General features: G+C 44.9%; 1 protein-coding gene across 18 annotated transcripts in view; it reads right to left on the bottom strand.

Annotated features, from left to right (window-relative positions):
* The window catches only part of LOC133509353 (cGMP-dependent protein kinase 2), a 120943-nt gene that overhangs the window by 34655 nt on the left and 68342 nt on the right, over window positions 1-17946 (bottom strand). For all 18 annotated transcript variants that reach the window (XR_009797300.1, XR_009797301.1, XR_009797302.1 and 15 more), the window contains 2 exons: window positions 11159-11295; window positions 10559-10648 (listed from right to left, as the gene is read on the bottom strand). Coding sequence is in view for 15 of the 18 variants with exons in the window: in XM_061836175.1 (XP_061692159.1) it covers window positions 10559-10648; window positions 11159-11295 (227 nt within the window). In the remaining 3 variants the exon portion in view is untranslated. The remainder of the gene's footprint in view (window positions 1-10558; window positions 10649-11158; window positions 11296-17946) is intronic.

Here is a 17946-nt window from a genome sequence, read left to right as displayed (position 1 = left end):
TGACTGGATTTGGAACAGGAATTTCTCATTTTGAGGTTTCTGGTAAACTGCCGAAGCGCTACAAGACAATTTAATGCTCCAGGACCATTATGGCGTGAGTCACACCCCCGTATGGACGTTCATAAAATTCTGCGTTGCCTGGATTACACTATATTTAGACCTATAAAAATCAAATTCATCATCATGAAGAGTGATGCCAACTGCCCATCACCACTTACCACATGGAAATATGTGGCTTCTCCTAAAGGATGGAAGAAGCGGTAATTTGTGACACAAATCACTGTACCATTATTTTAAATTTATCTTAATTTTAGTATTGGAATAAAATTGACATAATTGTGAACATGGAGGTATGTTGCATTGTATGTCTTTATCTTTAAGCCATGAGGAGAGATGAGAATTGGAGAGGAAAATGTCAAAACCATCAGGTAAGCATTTTCAAAAGAAAAGAAGAAAGTGAGAATGAGCAATGAATACAGGTATGCATGAACAGAGGTATATTGTTGCTATCTGGAAATCATAATGGCCTCATTACATTTATTAGAACAGTTCCACTGTTTTGTAATCTCTTGTATTACCCTATTTACGAAATGCTTCATTGGTTACTTCTTGTTTTTCATATATTTTTTTCAGTTCACATGAACTAACACGCCCTGCAATTGGCGATCAACCAGTTCAGGGTGTACCCTGCTTCCTGCCCAATGACAGCTGGGATTGACTCCAACAATCCCGCGACCCTAGTAAGGATAAGAGGCTCAGAAAATGGATGGATGTTTTTTATTGTTTTGTATTGTATATTACATTTTATATATACAAACATGATGGAACAGCAGAGCAGCTCTAAAGCATTGGCCTCAGAGTTCTGAGGACCCAGGTTCAATCCCGGCCCCGCCTGTGTGGAGTTTGCATGTTTTCCCTGTGCCTGTGTGGGTTTTCTCCGGGCACTACGCTTTCCTCCCATATCCCAAAAACATGCATTCATTTGACACTATAAATAACACTAACCCTACTGACAGAGAAAATTCTGATGAGCCTCTTAAATACAATTCTTGCACAACAAACAAAAAAAGTCCATAACTTAAAAGAGATGAACATCTATCAATTTATCCACTATCTGCTCCGATTATCCTCACAAGTGTCGTCGGACTACTGGAGCCTGTACCAGCTATCACCGGGAAGGAGGTGGCGTACACTCTGAACTGGTTGCCAGCCAATCGCACGGCACATAGATACAGACAACAGTCGCACTCACATTCGCACCTAAGAGCAATTTAGAGTCTCCAATTAATGCATGTTTTTGGGATGTGTGAGGAAACAGGAGAAAACCCACTTGGGGATGGGGGGAACTGCTAACACCACACAAGTGGGGCCGGGATTTGATTTTGGTCCTCAGAACTGTGAGGCCAACACACTAACATGTTGCTCCACCGTGCTGCCCTCAAGACATGAACAGTTTCATAAAAATTGTGAGTTGCACATTTTACATGAACTTTATTTCCCTTCAAACAATGCAGCCCTATGGGGTCACAAGCCAGTGCAACTGTAGGCTGGTCCCAAGTCCAGATAAATGCAGTGGGTTACGTCAGGAAGGGCATCCAGTGTAAAACTGTGCCAAACAAATCTGAGCATTGATTTAAAGAAACCCATACCATGTCGGTCGTTTGAAATTGAAATTGAGGGTGTTACGTTTAATGTGATTAGCGGCTATGCCCCACAGGTAGGACGTGAAATAGAGTTGAAAGAGAAATTCTGGAAGGAGCTAGATGAAGTAGTTCTGAGCATCCCAGACAGGGAGAGTGTTGTGATTGGTGCAGATTTCGATGGACATGTTGGCGAAGGAAACAAGGGCGATGAAATAGTGATGGGTAAGTACGTCATTCAGCAAAGGAACTTTGAGGGGCAGATGATGGTGGACTTCGCAAAAATTATGGACTTGGCATGTTAGTGAAGGAAACAGGGGCGATGAAGAAGTGATGGGTTAGTATGGCATCCAGGAAAGGCACTTTGAGGGACAAATGGTGGTGGACTTTGCAAAAAAGGATGGAAATGGCAGAAGTGAACACTTTTTTTCCATAAGAGGCAGGAACATAGAGTGACCTATAAGCGTGGAGGTAGAAGCACGCAGGTGGATTATATTTTGTGCAGATGATGTAATCTGAAGGAGGTTACTGACTATAAGGTAGTGGTAGGGGATAGTGTAGCTCGGCAGCATCGGATGGTGGTGTGTAGGATGACTCTGGAGCTGGGTAGGAAGATTAAGAAGACAAAGGTAGAGCAGAGAAACATGTGCTAGAAGTTGAGAAAAGGAAGAATGTTGTGCGGCCTTTCGGAATTAGGTGACAGGCTCTCGATGGACAGGAGGAGCTCCCACAAAACTGGACTACTGCAGCCAAGGTGATCAGAGAGACAGGCAGGAGAGTACTTGGTGTGTCTTCTGATAGGAAAGGGGAGAAGGAGACTTGGTGGTGTAACCCCAAAATACAGAAAGTCATACAAGTTAAGAGATTAGCAAAGAAGAAGTGGGACATAGAGGACTGAGGAGAGGCAAAAGGAATACATTGAGATGTGACGTCGGGCAAAGGTAGAGAATATATGACGCTATTACAATCAGACACTGAGGAGGAAGACTTCCAGGGTGTCAGTGCACAGGTGGAAGATGAAGACAGCTCTAAATGACTTTTAACTGTATGTTTTTTGTTTTAACAGCCCTCTTTGTGCTGTGCTACCGTGTTACTATGTTACATTGTTGCAGCTGAGTCTCAGCCAAGTTTACCGGTATGTTTTATTTACTGGTAAGTTTTATTTTTAACAGCTCTGTTAGTGCTGTGCTACCGTGTTGCTACTGCGTAGCTGCCGTGGCAGTCTTTTTTTTACTGGTATGTTTTTTTTTTTTTTATTAGCAGCCTTGTTCGTGCTACCATGTTGTTGCTATGTTAAGCTAAGGTATTAAAACTTTGAAAACTCTGTGTACCGTCTTTCTTTGAAAATATCTTGTTTCAATGTGGGTTTCAATGTGGGCACTGGCGGCTGTTACATGGGTGCGGCTTATGTATGTACCAAATGGTATTTCCCTTACAAATGTATTGGGTGACGCTTATAACCAGGTGCGCTCTGTAGGCCGGGAACTATGGTACATTGATATGTGACGTAGGGCAAAAGTAGAGGTGGCCAAGGCTAAACAAGAGGCATATGATGATATGCACACCAGGTTTGACACAAAAGAAGGAGAAAAGGATCTCTACAGGTTGGCCAGACAGAGGGATAGAGATGGGAAAGATGTGCAGCACGTAAGGATCAAGATGGAAATATGTTGACTGGTGCCAGTACTGTCCTAAATAGATGGAAACAATATTTTGAGAAGTTGATGAATGAAGAAAATGAGAGAGAAGAAAGAGTCGGAGAGGCGAGTGTGAAGCACCAGCAAGTGCCAATTATTAGTAAGGGGGAAGTTAGAAAAGCACAAAAAAGGATGAAAAATGGAAAGGGAGTTGGTGCTGATGACATACCTTTGGAGCTATGGAAGAAATTTGGAGAGGTGGCTGTAGAGTTTTTGACCAACTTATTCAATACTAGTGAGCAGAAGATACCTGAAGAATGGAGTAAATGTGTGGTCGTTCGTATTTTTAAGAACAAAGCCAATGTGTGTGGGAATTATACAATCAGAATCAGAATCAGCTTGATTATCCAAGTGTATAAAACCCAATGAATTTTTCTCCAGCATTCGGTGCAGTCCTTGTACAACATTCAGAACAAAGAACAAAACAAAGCAAAGCAAATTTATTTGTGTAGCGCATTTCATACATGAGGTAACTCAATGTGCTTTACATGATTAAAGGCATTTGAAAAAGAGATAAAACATTTAAAAGGGGATAAAAACAATAAAAATGACAAAATATTTTTTAAAAAGACAGTTAAAACTGAATACAGTACACGTAATATGATCAAAAAGTGGATATATTCTAAAAAGTGTGAGAGAAAAAAAAAAGAGTTTTTAACCTGGATTTTAAAACATTCACACTTGGGGCTGACATCACCTCTGTTGGCAATTTATTCCATTTGTGTGCCGCATAATAGCTAAATGCTGCTTCACCATGTTTGCTCTGGACTCTGCGCGCCACTATTTGACCTGAGTCAGTCGATCTCAGAGCTCGACTGGGTTTGTATTCCGTAAGCCTTTCTTTCATGTATTCAGGACCTAAATCATTTAGTGATTTATAGACCAGTAGCAGAACTTTAAAATCTATTCTAAAGCTGACTGGAAGCCAGTGCAAGGACTTTAGGAATGGAGTTATATGCTCTGCCCGCTTTGTTTTGGTCAGAATGCGAGCTGCAGCATTCTGAATGAGCTGCAGCTGTTTAATACTCTTTTTGGGGAGCCCAGTCAGAAGACCATTACAGTAATCAAGACTACTTGAGATTAAAGCATGGATGAACTTTTCCTGACTTCACTCGAGATTTGTTCTTCAGATGGTAGAAGGCAGTTTTTATGATTGATTTGATATGATTGTTGAAAGTCAGGTCGGAATCTATCAGAACACCAAGGCTTTGGACTCGGTCTTTGGTTTTTAAAGATAGAGTGTCCAGGTGTTTACTAACAGCAATTCTCTTTTTTTAAAATTGGCTTAACAGCAACTACTTTAAGAGCTTTGGGAAACTCGCCAGACTGAAGTGAACAATTGATTATTTGCTGCAAATCAGGTAGCATTGACTTCACAATATTTTTATTAAAGTCAGATGGTATGGAGTCGAAACCGTTCGCTGGTGCTTTCAACTGATGAACGGTTTTCTCTACTGTTTTTTGGTCAATTGTATCAAATTCTGACAAGTTAGAGTTTTTTCCAGGTGGCTGCAGATGTGAGATCATTCTATCTTTTTGATGATTTGTGCTGACATTTGACGTAATTGTATTTTTTCACTAAAATAACAGGCAAACTCATTGCATTTGTCAGCTGTTACGAATTCTGGATCTATCTGATTTGGAGGGGTTGTAAGGTTGTCAACCACAGCAAATAGAGGTTGTGTATTGTTGGGGTTCCTCCTGATGATTTCAGAAAAGTTTTGCCGTCTCGCTCTAACTAACTCTTGGTTGAAATTACAAAGACCCTGTCTGTAGAGGTCATAGTCAATTTGGAGTTTAGTTTTTCTCCACTTGCGTTACGCTTTCCTACACTCTGATTTAGATCACTTGACCATTATTGTGCTCCTCCACGGTGTCCTAGGTCACCTCAGGATGGTCTTAGTTTTAACAGGAGCGACAGCGTTCATGGCATTTGTGATTTTTGAGGTGAAATTGTCCAAAGGTTCATCAACTGTCTCAGAATTCTCTGTCTGTGGCACAGCCACAGTCTCCATAAACTTAGTGGCAGTATTCTCATTTATGTACCAATAGAGATAGAGGTTGTCTGAACCTTTGGAAGAATCTGGAATTGAAAAAATACACATAAATGGTCTGAAATAGCCATATCCTTAATGTCAATCGATAGAATTTCAACATCCTTAGAGTTGACAAAGTCTAAGATGTAACCTTGAGTGTGAGTTGGACTATACCTATGTTGAGAGAGGTCAAATGCGTCTAGTATTGCAGAAAGTTCTTTGGATGTTTTTTTCCATGTTATTGTCAAAATGAATGTTAAAGTCCCCTGTTATGACAAAATAGTTGTACTCAGTACAAATAACTGACAGCAGTTCCGAAAAATCCTCCATAAATTTTCCATTGTATCTTGGAGGTCTATAAATTATTAAAATGAGAACCTTTGGGTCACCCTTAACTAAAAAACACAGATATTCAAAAGAGCTAAAATCACCCAGTATTATTTCTTTAAAAAGAAATAATGATTTAAAAATAACAGGAATACCACCACCTTTCCCCCCTGTTCAACACTTGTTCATGAAATCTGCTGGTGTTGTCTCATTTAAAATGGTATTGCACCTACTTTCTGTTAACCACGTTTCATTTAATAACAAAAAGTCCAGACCATAGGTTGTAAGATGTCATTGATCAACATTCATTTGTTACTCACTGACCTGACATTAAAAAGAGCTAATCTCGCAGCAATGGCTGGAGAGAATTGTTCGATAGACTCACATTTTATTCTGACTAAATTGGAATTTCTACTTTTTTGGTGTCACATCTTTTTGACCACCTTTCTGTCCCTTGTAATTACAGGGATGAAAAATGCCTGATCTCCATAGGGGTCTGAGTTATTCTGGAAAAGACCCAGTAAATATTAGTCATATTTACAGATAGTCTTCATGGGTAGAGGAGGGGCCTTTCGCTTCTTAGTGGACGGTGGCTTCAAGCGAGGGGGGATGGGGGAAGATCTTGGTGAACAAAGAACAACAAAGCAACAAGAACAAAGAACAAGAGACATTTGTTTATAGGAACTATTCCTGATAAGAGTCGTCCAAGATGTAAAATCTTGATTTAGAACAGGTAGGAGATAAGTGTGTTAACGTCCCACATTGTGTTAAAATTGTACAGAGTGCCTTTACCTGTTTGCGGTTCCCATCATAGACCACTGCAATGATAAATGTGCAAAGGTTGCAGTTTAAAGTGACGAATCACATGATAGTCTACAAAATATATTTCTACTACTGATTGGACCAGCAGGATGTAAGTGAGTGTCCTAACAATGGCACAAGGCAGAAAAATAGTATGGTTGCTGATCAAGAGTTTAATGAGTTAATTGGTAGAGGGGAAAAAAGTTCGAATGCTTGCTAGTTTTGACTTGTATTGATCTGTAGCACTTTCCCAATGGAAGGAGCTGGAAGAGCTGGTGGCCCGGATGTGAAAGATCTGAAAAAATCCTGCCTGCTCTGGACCGAGTTCGCGTTGCGTGCAAGTCTTCAATAGTGGGTAGAGTGAAGCCGACAATCTGTTCACCGGTTATATTGTCCGTTGCAGTCTGAGTTTGTCCTTTTTTGTGGCGGCCCCAAACCAGACTGTGATGGGGGTACACAGTACTGATTGGATGACTGCTGTGTAGTACAGTGTCAGCAGCTCTTGTAACAGGCCGTGCTTCCTCAGAAGCCGCAAGGAGTACATCCTTTGCTGGGCTTTTTTGAGGATGGAGTTCATGTTTGTCTCCCACTTCAGGTCCTCTGAAACTTTAATTCTCAAGAACCACACCAAAGCTTCAGTCTCGCCATTTCCTGTCGATACACAGATTTGTCGCCATCTTTGATGAGGCCGATGACCGTGGTGTCATCTGCGAATGTCAGAAGACTGATAGTCGGATTCCACGAGGTGCAGTTGTTCGTGTATATTGAGAAGAGCAAAGGGGAGAGGACGCAACCTTGGTAGTTGTTGGTAGTGCGCGTGGATGAGGTGGTGTCCTCCAGCCTCACCTGCTGTGTCCCTCCGGGAGGAAGTTGAAAATCAACTGAGCGATGGCAGGTGAGATGCTGAGCTGGAGAAGTTTGGAGGAGAGGAGTTCAGAGATGATGATGTTAAACGCAGAGCTGAAGTAGATGAACAGGATCCTCGCATGGGTACCCTCGCTTTCAAGATGCTCAAGGATGAAATGCAGACCCATGTTGATGGCATCATCAACAGACCTGTTCGCTCGAGAGGCAAACTACAGTGGGTCCAGCTGGGGACCTGTAACGGTCTTTGAGGTGGTCCAGTACAAGGCGTTCAAAGGAAGTCATTACCACAGATGTCAAGGCAACAGGCCTGTATTCATTAAGACCTGATACTGTGCTTTTTTTGGGGACCGGTATAATGGTGGAACATTTGAAGCAGGTTGGTACTTCACACAATTGTAGAGACCTGTTGAAGATCTTTATGAAGACAGGAGCAAGTTGATCTGTGGAGACTTTGAGGCAGGATGGGGACACACGGTCTGGGCATGGAACTTTGTTGATCTTTTGTTGTTTAAAGATCCGTCTAACGTAGCTTTCATGGACATTAAATGGTGGAGTGGAAGGTTGTGCAGCTTGTGGTGCGGCTTGGCGCATGCGTGGTATGGAAGTGTCGACTTCAAATCTGCAGTAAATGCTATTTACGTCGTCGGCTAGCCTGCTCTTTTTTTCTACTGGGGGAGAACATCACCTGTGAGCGATTGTTATCCATGCCAAACTGATTTGGAGTCATCAGCGCTGAGATGTTTTTCCAATTTAACAGCAAAGTCCCTCTGAATAGTCCCTCTTTGCAATGTTCATTTCTTCATAGAAGAATAAAGTTTTTGAACCACAGAAATAAGTTATGGGAAAGAGTAGTGGAGGCTAGACTCAGGACAGAAGTAAGTATCTGCGCACAACAGTATGGTTTCATGCCTAGAAAAAGTGCCACAGATGCATTATTTGCCTTGAGGATACTAGTAGAAAAGTAAAGAAGTCAGAAAGAACTACATTGTGTCTTTGTGGATCTAGAGAAAGTTTATGCCAATAGAGGAACTGTGTAAGTCTGGTGTGATGGACAAATATGTCAGAATAGGGTTAGGGACGCGTATGAGGGCAGCTGAACAGTGGTGAGGTATGCTGTTGGTGTGAGAGAAGAATTTAAGGTGGAGGTGGGACTGCATCAGGGATCACCTCTGAGCCCTTGCCTTTTACTGTGGTAATAGATAGCCTGACAGATGAGGTTAGACTGTAATCCCCTTGGACCACGATGTTCGCAGATGACATTGTGATATGCAGCGAAAGCAGGGATCAGGGGAAAGAACAATTAGAAAGATAGAGGCAAGCACTTGAAAGGAGAGGGATGAAGATTAGCTGAAGTAAAACAGAATGTATGCTCGTGAATGAGAGAGGTGGAGTGGGGAAAGTAAGGCTCCAGGGAGAAAGGATAGAGAGGAAGGACGACTTCAAATACTTGGGGTCAACAATGCAGAGGAATGGTGAATGTGGTAAAAAATTGAAGAAACGGGTCCAAGCAGGTTGGAACAGCCAGCGGAAGATGTCTGGTGTGTTATGTGACAGAAGAGTTTTTGCTTGGATGAAGGGCAAAGTTTATCAAGCAGTGATGAGGCCAGCCATGATGTATGGATTAGAGACTGTGGGAATGAACAGAAAAAACAGTGAGCAGGTTGAATAGGATTAGAAATTACCTCATTAGAGCGACAACGAAAGTTGGATGTTTTGGAGACAAGGTTTGAGAGAGCAGACTTCAATGGTTTGGACATGTCCACAGGTGAGAGAATGCGTATATTGGTAGAAGGGTGCTGAGAATGGATCTGTCAAGCAAAAGAGCGAGAGGAATACCAAAGAGAAGGTTGATGGATGTTGTGAGGGAAGATGTGAGGGCAGTTGGTGTTCAAGAGGAATATGCAGGAGACATGGAAAAAGAATATGCGCTGTGGCTACCCCTAACAGGACAAGCCGAAAGGAAAAGAAGAAGACATGTACAAACCTTACAAAATATAAATACAGAAGAAGAAGATTGCCCTTCAAACAGTGCAGATACTGTACAGTTGCATGAATGATCCCAAGTACTCATCATACTTTTTTCTTTATACTTTTGCAATGACACTAAAGACATGCAATACTTCTGTTACTTTCATATATACATACAAATTTATTAATACCTCAGAAATAAAACCATTTATTTTGCGATGTGCTATGGTGTGAATGTAAAATGGATGAATCATCCTGGCACTTCATCTGAAAGATTTTTCTGATTTATTGCAACAACATAATCAGGCTCTCCAGTTGTGTTAATGGTAAAGACACTTTGTATGATGAAGGACCATTTGTAAAAGAACACCAATAAAAAAAAGGAAGTTGAAGGCACTAAAATGCATTTGTATTCATTTGCATATAAAAGAATCCATCCATCCATCCATCCATCCATCCATCCATCCATCCATCCATCCATCCATCCATCCATCCATCCATCCATCCATCCATCTTCTTAGTCGCTTATCCTCACAAGGGTTATGGGAGTGCTGGAGCCTATCCCAGCTGTCAACCGGCAGGAGGCAGGGTACACCCTGAACTAGTTGCCACCCAATTGCAGGGCACATGGAAACAGAAACCAGTCGCACTCACAATCACAACTAGTGGCAATTTGGAGTGCCCAAAGGAAGCCCACACAGGCACGGAGAGAACATACAAACTCCATACAGGCAGGGCTGGGATTGAACCTCAAAACTGTGAGGCCAACGCTTTACAGCTGCACCACCGTGCCACTCAAATTAAGCAACAGGAGGGAAATAATATCCCAAAATTTAATTGTCATCTTCAGAAAACATGGGTAAACAGTTGACCCTGTTTTCCCCTTGAGTGATAGAAGTCATCTCATGCACGAACAAGGGCGACAGACTCTTTACGTCAATCTGTCTCAACCCTTTTATATATGTAATTGGATCCCCATCATGATCAGGCCGGTAGGATTTTAAGCTTGTGATTGATGACATTGAAAAAAACTTTCATTTTCAAGCCACACCTGTTGCTTTTAAATGAGCTTGACAGTCAGTACAATAGTTTTCACACACAGGGATTCTAAGTACTATTAATTTTAGGTTGAGGTCGTTAACATGAGTATCAGTTTTGTAGATTTATGAAAATGTCGTTCCTAACTGTCTCAGGCTGAAAAAATAATAGTACTTAGACTCACATGTCGCGCAGTACAGTCCACAGCTCTCCTCCAAGACACACCTCCAATAGCATGTAGACATATTTAGTGTCACGAAATGTTCGGAATAGCCTAAAGTTGATGAAAAGAAGGTTGATATCTTCATTTGATACAATAATAGACTTCTGTTAAGTTACACCAATTCATGTTCTGAAGTGTGATAAACTAAAACAGTAAGCTTACCGAGAAGCTGAACAAAACCAAACTGAGTGAGTGAGAGGACTGTGGGAAAGTTGAAAGGTAGACTTCACATTTTGGCTGAACTTATCTATCTGAAAGACTGCTTACACAAGGCTTTTGTTCTGTAAAGTCTGAGTCAAGATAAATTTCTGCAGCACTGGGATTCCAAAGAGCAGCATTCTGCAGCACACTCCTTAGCAACTCAATAGAGAAGCCAGCCTATAGAGCAGCTTACATATTATCCTCTGCTTTAAGTGCTTTTTTTTTTCTACTGGGTGTATGCTGTTTTTCAGTTGTAGATCAGTGCCCAATGAACTTGAATGGTATACAAACAGGTACATATTCTGTCCCTTTCTTAAAGTTGTGGTTTATTAAAACAATACAAATGTGAAAGGTACTCACCTAATGATAAATGCCGAGTTGGTTTGGTGAAGGATGCTCTTTTCTGAGTAAATGTGTTCCTGCTGTCTGGTGTCCACGACATGCTTCTTCTTAATGCATTTCAGAGCAAATGTAGTGTCCTCATCCTTTAGTTTCACCTGACACACAGTAATCAGGGTCCAAGAAAACTATGAACTCAGCAACAGGGGGTCATATACAGAAAAACATGGACACAAAAGAACCAGCTCCTATCCTATTAATCTTTTTTTTATATCATCATCTAACTACTGTATACTGCTTTGAACAATTTGCTTTTCAATTAACATCACTGCTCTGAAATACAGAAATGATGAGACTTTGACCAATTAATCTATTCACTGCCCATCGCTTAATCACGGTGATGAGTTGATTAAAGTGCTTTATTGGTGGTGTCCTGTCACCCAGGCTGTTGTCAGGTGTGCCCCTGGGCCCACAATCCGCTCTTGGGGAGTGGGGTGAGGTCCTAAATCTCCATTGTCTTAGCACAGCAATTCAAGTACACCTCCAACGTTTCTTGTGCATGTGAAATGCTGTCAATTACCTTGCATGTGACTACAGTGCATGTGGGGCCACTCTCTAATGGCTATAAAACAACTTATGACCGTGCAAACTTCTGGAATGTCCCATGACTTGCACTCCATTTCCACAAATATTTAGAATGTACATAGCCACTCCAACCACACTCCAGTTGCACAGGCAGGTCCACTACCCTTTTTCTGCTTCTTTCTCCTCCCATTCCTGTTCATGTCCTGCCTGTCCTACATTGTCCTGTTCTTCCCTTCATAAGTGTAGCACCACTGTTTTGAAAAAACTTGAACCAATTTGACAAGAGCAGACCGAGGGACAAGATTTTTAAGGATTTTATCAGAAAATGGCACTAGGTAAAGAAACCCAAGGCGAAGTGGTGGGCCGTTGGGGCCAAGGAGCGACCAGGGAGTGACAATGTGAGGAGGTTGTGGGGCTTGATGGCGTGTCTGGTGCAGGCATTGAGTTGGAAAGGCACAGAAGGAGATGGGAGAGTACAAAATTGGGTGAGTACAGATGCGGGTCGTCAGATAATTACTTGCACCCCACAGACGCTTGAAAGTATGAGCATTTGCTCAGTGAGTTACAGACAAGTGTCAATACTCAGGAGAAGGTTTGAAAGAGGGGTGGAGGGAGAGACAAGGCACAAGGTGTCACCCAAGCTCCAAAAAAGAAACCTATGGGCATGAATCATGACAATATGTGTACAATGTTTTTTTTTCTTTTTTTTTTTTTTTTTTTTTACTTTTCTTACTGCTAGTGTTTTTCTTCTCTTTTTTTTAAACAGAATTAAAAAAAAACAGTTGTACAGTCAAGCTGTTTTGACATAGAAGGGATACAGATCCTCCATTGTGCTTGACTTAGGAGCAGCATAGGAAATGTTGGATATTAACAAAGATACCTTCCACCTTCCTGTCGTACAAACACCAATGAGAGGAGAAAAGGCTCACCCAGCTCTCTCAATATACACTCTAAGCTTGTCATGGTCCTGCTGCTCCAGCACGAGCTGTCTGGGTGCCCGCGTGGGTGCCCGCGCGGGTGCACTGATTGGGGCGCACACCTGCGTCTCATGCGGGCTGATTAGTCTGTGTATTTGTATCACCCCGATGACGACTGGGCCCCGCCAGTTCGTTGAGCTTCATGTCCCGTTCGAGTGCTCCGGTATCGCTGATCGACAACCCGTGTGTACCGACCTTCGCATGTTCTCCGACCAACCTTGTAAGCCTGACTCCTTTGATACTTCTGCCTGCCTTGATTGTTCTCCTGCGTACCGACTCCTGCCTGCCCGCTCACCTGCTCTCTTCGCCCGACGTCCCAACTACCGCTGCTGCACCGGACTGCCTGCTCTATCCCCGACCTCGGCATATAATAAACGTTTCTCCTTGAACTACCTTGCATCGCCCGAGTCCTGCATTTGGGTCCTACCCCCGTTCCGATCGGATGTGACAGAACGAACTGGCCAACACAGGACCCAGCAGGAAAGATCCAGCGTCGCCGGGACCGACGGAAGGCAGCCCGTCTGCCAGAGGACCAAGCCTGTCCGATCCGGGTAGGCTCCCTGACGTCCTCCGCTTCCTTGTCTTACGCTCCGCCAGCGAGGTATGAATACGTCCCGAACACGACCCGTCCGGCTCCTCATATTCTTCTGGACTCTGACTTTTCGGAATATGAGGAGGACCGTGATTTGTATGACCGGCTGCCGGAGTATGACTCCGATTATTCTGATTATGAATCTGCTCGTCCGATCTTTCATCCCAGTCAGTTTGTTTCACCTCCCCGCGTTTCCAGCACCCAAGCATCTTCGCCCGGTAGGTCCAAGTACACCAATCCGTATGAGGGAACCCGCTTGGCTATCTACCCGGGACCTCCACGTGGCGGCCAGAGGAGACGCCCCGGCCGGGCGCTCCCTTGTGCCTCCCGCTGCGTGGCAACTAAGACACCGTCCTCCCACTCCTCGCCGGCAACGGTGAAACCGGCAGACCCGCAGCTGGTGGCGAAGCTTCCAGCCCAGAGGGAGGAGGAGCCGCCAAATCACGAGGCGTTCCGCCGCGAAGTGCGGGCACAGATAGAGCGGCAGAGCGCCGAATTGGCGGCTCTCACGGCCCAGGTCCGGCAAGGATTGGCGAACCAGCCGAGCTACGCTGACGTCGCAACTGCGACGGACTCGCTGCTGACGCAGGTTCACGTGGCATTTGGAACTGACCCGCTCCCGAGACACGCCCACATGTCAGTTTCGACTGACTCTTTGCCTACTCTTGTTCACGTCGCCGTTGAAACAGAGCCGCCACCTTGCCAAGTGCACGTCGCAGTGGGAACGGACTCGCCACCTTGCCAAGTGCATGTCACAGTGGGAACGGAATCGCCACCTCGCCAAGCGTACGTAGCTGTGGAAACTGACCCGCCTCCTCGCCATTCCCACGTCGAGGTTTTGGCTGTTCCGAGCAGAGCTCACGCGGCAGTAGGAACTGACCTGCTCCCGAGACATGCCCACGTGTCAGCTTCGACTGACTCTCTGCCGACTCTCGTTCACGTTGCCCTGGAGACGGATTCGCCACCGTGCCACGCCCACGTTGCTGTTTCAACTAATGCACTGCAAGCTCACGTGGCAGTGGGGACCGACCCGATGCCGCCTCACGTTGCTGTCCATGAGGGGGCGACGGTTCCCCAGCCGCCTCACGTTCCCGTCCAGGAGGTGGCGATGGCGATGGTGTCGCCCCCATCTCACATTGCTGTCCAGGAGGAGGAGGAGCTGGGGAGTTCTGTGGAGCCACCCTAGAGCTGGAGAGATGGCTGTGATGGTGGTGGTCATGATCTGGTCCTTCTCTCCATCATCCTCTTCACTCCTGAGGGCTCCCAGCTGCTTCAGGACCTGGCCTCGTTGGTGACCAATCCATGACTGCCTCCTGACCAAGCCTCGGTGGCGACCAGTCCCTGGTCGTCTCGCAACAACGGCATGGGAGGTTCTCATCCGGAGCAGTTGCCTGCCTCGGCCTGGTTCCTGCTTCGTCGTTTGGTTCCTCACAGAGGTCGTCCGCCCGAATCGCTCCTTGGGGACCCTGGTGCTTGGCGTCCGGGTCGTCCTCCTGACCTGCCCACCCGGACGCCTTGTGTTTGGTGGCCTGGATGGCCAACAGACTGGGGTTCGGGGGGTACTGTCATGGTCCTGCTGCTCCAGCACGAGCTGTGCGGGTGCCCGCATGGGTGCCCGCGCGGGTGCGCTGATTGGGGCGCACACCTGCGTCTCATGCGGGCTGATTAGTCTGTATATTTGTATCACCCCAATGATGACTGGGCCCCGCCAGTTCGTTGAGCTTCATGTCCCGTTCCCGCACTCATATCCCTGATTGACAACCCGTGTGTACCGACCTTCGCCTGTTCTCCGACCAACCTTGTAAGCCTGACTCCTTTGATACTTCTGCCTGCCTTGATCGTTCTCCTGTGTACCGACTCCTGCCTGCCCGTTGGTTTCATTTCAAACACAATGGTAAAATAACGTGCTATCCTTCAAAGTGTCGGTGGAGTGAGCCACTCGTTCCAACCAGTTTATCACTCACTGCATCCGCTTCATAAGTCCTTTTAAAGTGTTGGTCATGACTCACGCCTGGCAAATCCTCCTTAGAACATGTGTGGTATTTTGCGATCTCTCTTGCTTTCTCTTTTGCACTTCTAGCAATCAGCAGCCAGTGCTGCACCTCTGTCTTCAAGCTGGTCTGATTATGTATTCAAAGTCTGTCAAGCCCACCAAGCTTTCGTCTTAGAATTGACAATTGTGAATGACTCAATCGCCGGCTCTCATACATGACCCGTGGTTTGGAAAATTTATGTTTTATGTATACCAAATATTAATTAGTTTTATACAACCATCACAAGCATTATTGCTACTTTGTGAAAATGTTGTGACTATTAGCTGTCTTTCAATAAAGAAAAATTATGTGCAACTGGATAATGACAGTTTTTTTACTTCCCTTTGCTTCTTTGTCGCTCTCACTTCTGTATAACAGAGATCATTGTTTTGCTTAGACTTCAGGAAGTGGTGACAACTTGCACGACTTGTATCTTTTCCTCGCTTTTCAAAGACTTTTTTTTTTAAAAATAAAAACCCACAAGGACACAATTGTTTCTTATGTTACTTATTCTGTCACAAAAAAGATTTTCCAAAACAGTTGGTGTCAGAAGTGGGATCCCAGGATTGGTCGCCAATCCAGGGAACCCCAGGAGTGCATCATCCAAGACCAGCGCACAAGTCTTACCGGGAGGCTGCTGGGGCTTTGGATGTCAACTATGATATCAGGTTCCAAATGGACCTGTTGTCTTCCAAAAAAAGAATTGTGGTACAAAATAATTAATTCCTCTAAAATTGAAGCATTTCATATAGTGTAGTGTATTTAAAACAATCTTGCCTTTGTATTGTTTGGTATTGGACTTACCCAATTGTGATCTTTCCTGTCTCCACTGTTCCTCCCGTCCCTCCCCCCGCACCCCTAACAGGCTGCTCCAGCCTCGCCACCAAACAACACGATCTGCTCACGTTCCCGCCCCATGCTTGCTCCTTGCCCTGCCGGTCCACATCCAATCTCGGATTTCCTTACTGTGTGCAAACTTGCAATAAACCATTTTTAATCTACTCCATCCCCCTCAGTCTGCTCATGGGTCCAATTCAACTGAGATCGTGACAGAATTCTCTGGCAATGACAGACCTAGTTACAAAATCAAGGCACCGACATCGGCAGACAAGACAAGACTCTGTGAAACCATGGACTTGTTAAACACTCACACAACAAGTATCCCTCCTGTTTTCTCAAAACTACTCCAGCGATCCACCTGTGAGCATTCTTCCCAAGCTCGCATCCTCTAATCAAACCCGTCTCCTGTACAAAGAGCCTATATATATATAATCTCTCTCTCTCTCTCTCTCCTCTCTCTCTCTCTCTCTCTCTCTATATATATATATATATATATATATATATATATATATATATATATATATATATATATAAATATATATATATACATAATTCTGTCATTGACCTCTTGCCTCTAGATGCCTCTTTAATTTGTCACGTCCTGAAAAAGGGGCTATGGAAAATATATCCATGACTCCTAGTTTCGGGACTCATCGACCCTCTTCTTTCCCCGTGAAGGGCGGGTTTCATATTCATTGTAAAGAAAGATACTAATCTCCGGCCCTGCACTGATTTCCAAGGTCACAAAAACATTGCGGTTAAGAACACAGCTTCGCTCACCCTTATTGAGCCTCTTTTGAACCCCTCTGAGATTACCATCTCATCTGCATCAGGAAAGGAGACGAATGGAAAATGTCTTTTAATATCCAGCTTGGATACTCCCAATACCTGGTCATGCCGTTTAGATTAACCAATGCACTTTAGCATGCCCTTCTCCGGATGGATGGCCGAGGCACTTCACAGTAACCCCAAGCTGGTCTTCTGCACTGCTTACCCATTCCGAGCTACCCTTAGCCCCTCATTTCCCTGGATTTCGTCATTAACCTACCCCCATCTGAAGGTTACACAGTCATCCTCACTGTTAGAACCAGTTCTCAAAATCTGTTCATTGTGTACCTCTTCCCCAAATTCCCTTCAGATTTTGAGACAGCTAACCTTATTGTCCTCCGCCGGTTACCAACTGTTTGAGCTACTGCCATCTGGAAGGCTGTACAGATCTGCAAAAGCAAAGACCAACAGACTAAGGAACAGCAGGTGTGCGCCTCCCAATTAGGGCAGCCGCGCGGGCACCCGCACGGCTCGTGCTGAAGCGGCAGGATCATGACAGTACCCCCCCTCTCAAAGGAACGGCTCCCAGACGTGCCTAAACGAAAAAAAGACAATAATAAACACAAGCAGGGGTGGGCAGAAGGGCGGTCCGGAGGAGGGCACGCCCCCGCCCCCCGAACCCAGTCTGGTGGCAATCCCGGCCACCAAACGCAAGGCGTCCGGGTGGACAGGTCAGGAGGACGACCCGGACGCCAACCACCAGGGTCCCCACGGGGCGATTCGGGCGGACGACCTCTGTGAGGAACCCAACGGCGAAGCAGGAACCAGAACGCGGCAGGCCACTGCTCCGGACGAGAACCTCCCACGCCGTTGTTGCAAGACGACCAGGGATTGGTCGCCAACGAGGCCAGGTCATGAAGCAGCTGGGAGCCATCTGAAGCGAATAGGACGATGGAGAGAAGGACCAGAGCAATGACCACCACCATCCTGTAGTCTCTCCAGCTCCAGGGTGGC

The sequence above is a fragment of the Syngnathoides biaculeatus genome, chromosome 12, assembly GCF_019802595.1.
Source record: "Syngnathoides biaculeatus isolate LvHL_M chromosome 12, ASM1980259v1, whole genome shotgun sequence".
Classification (NCBI taxonomy): domain Eukaryota; kingdom Metazoa; phylum Chordata; class Actinopteri; order Syngnathiformes; family Syngnathidae; genus Syngnathoides; species Syngnathoides biaculeatus.
This window is presented reverse-complemented; position numbering and strand designations above follow the sequence as displayed.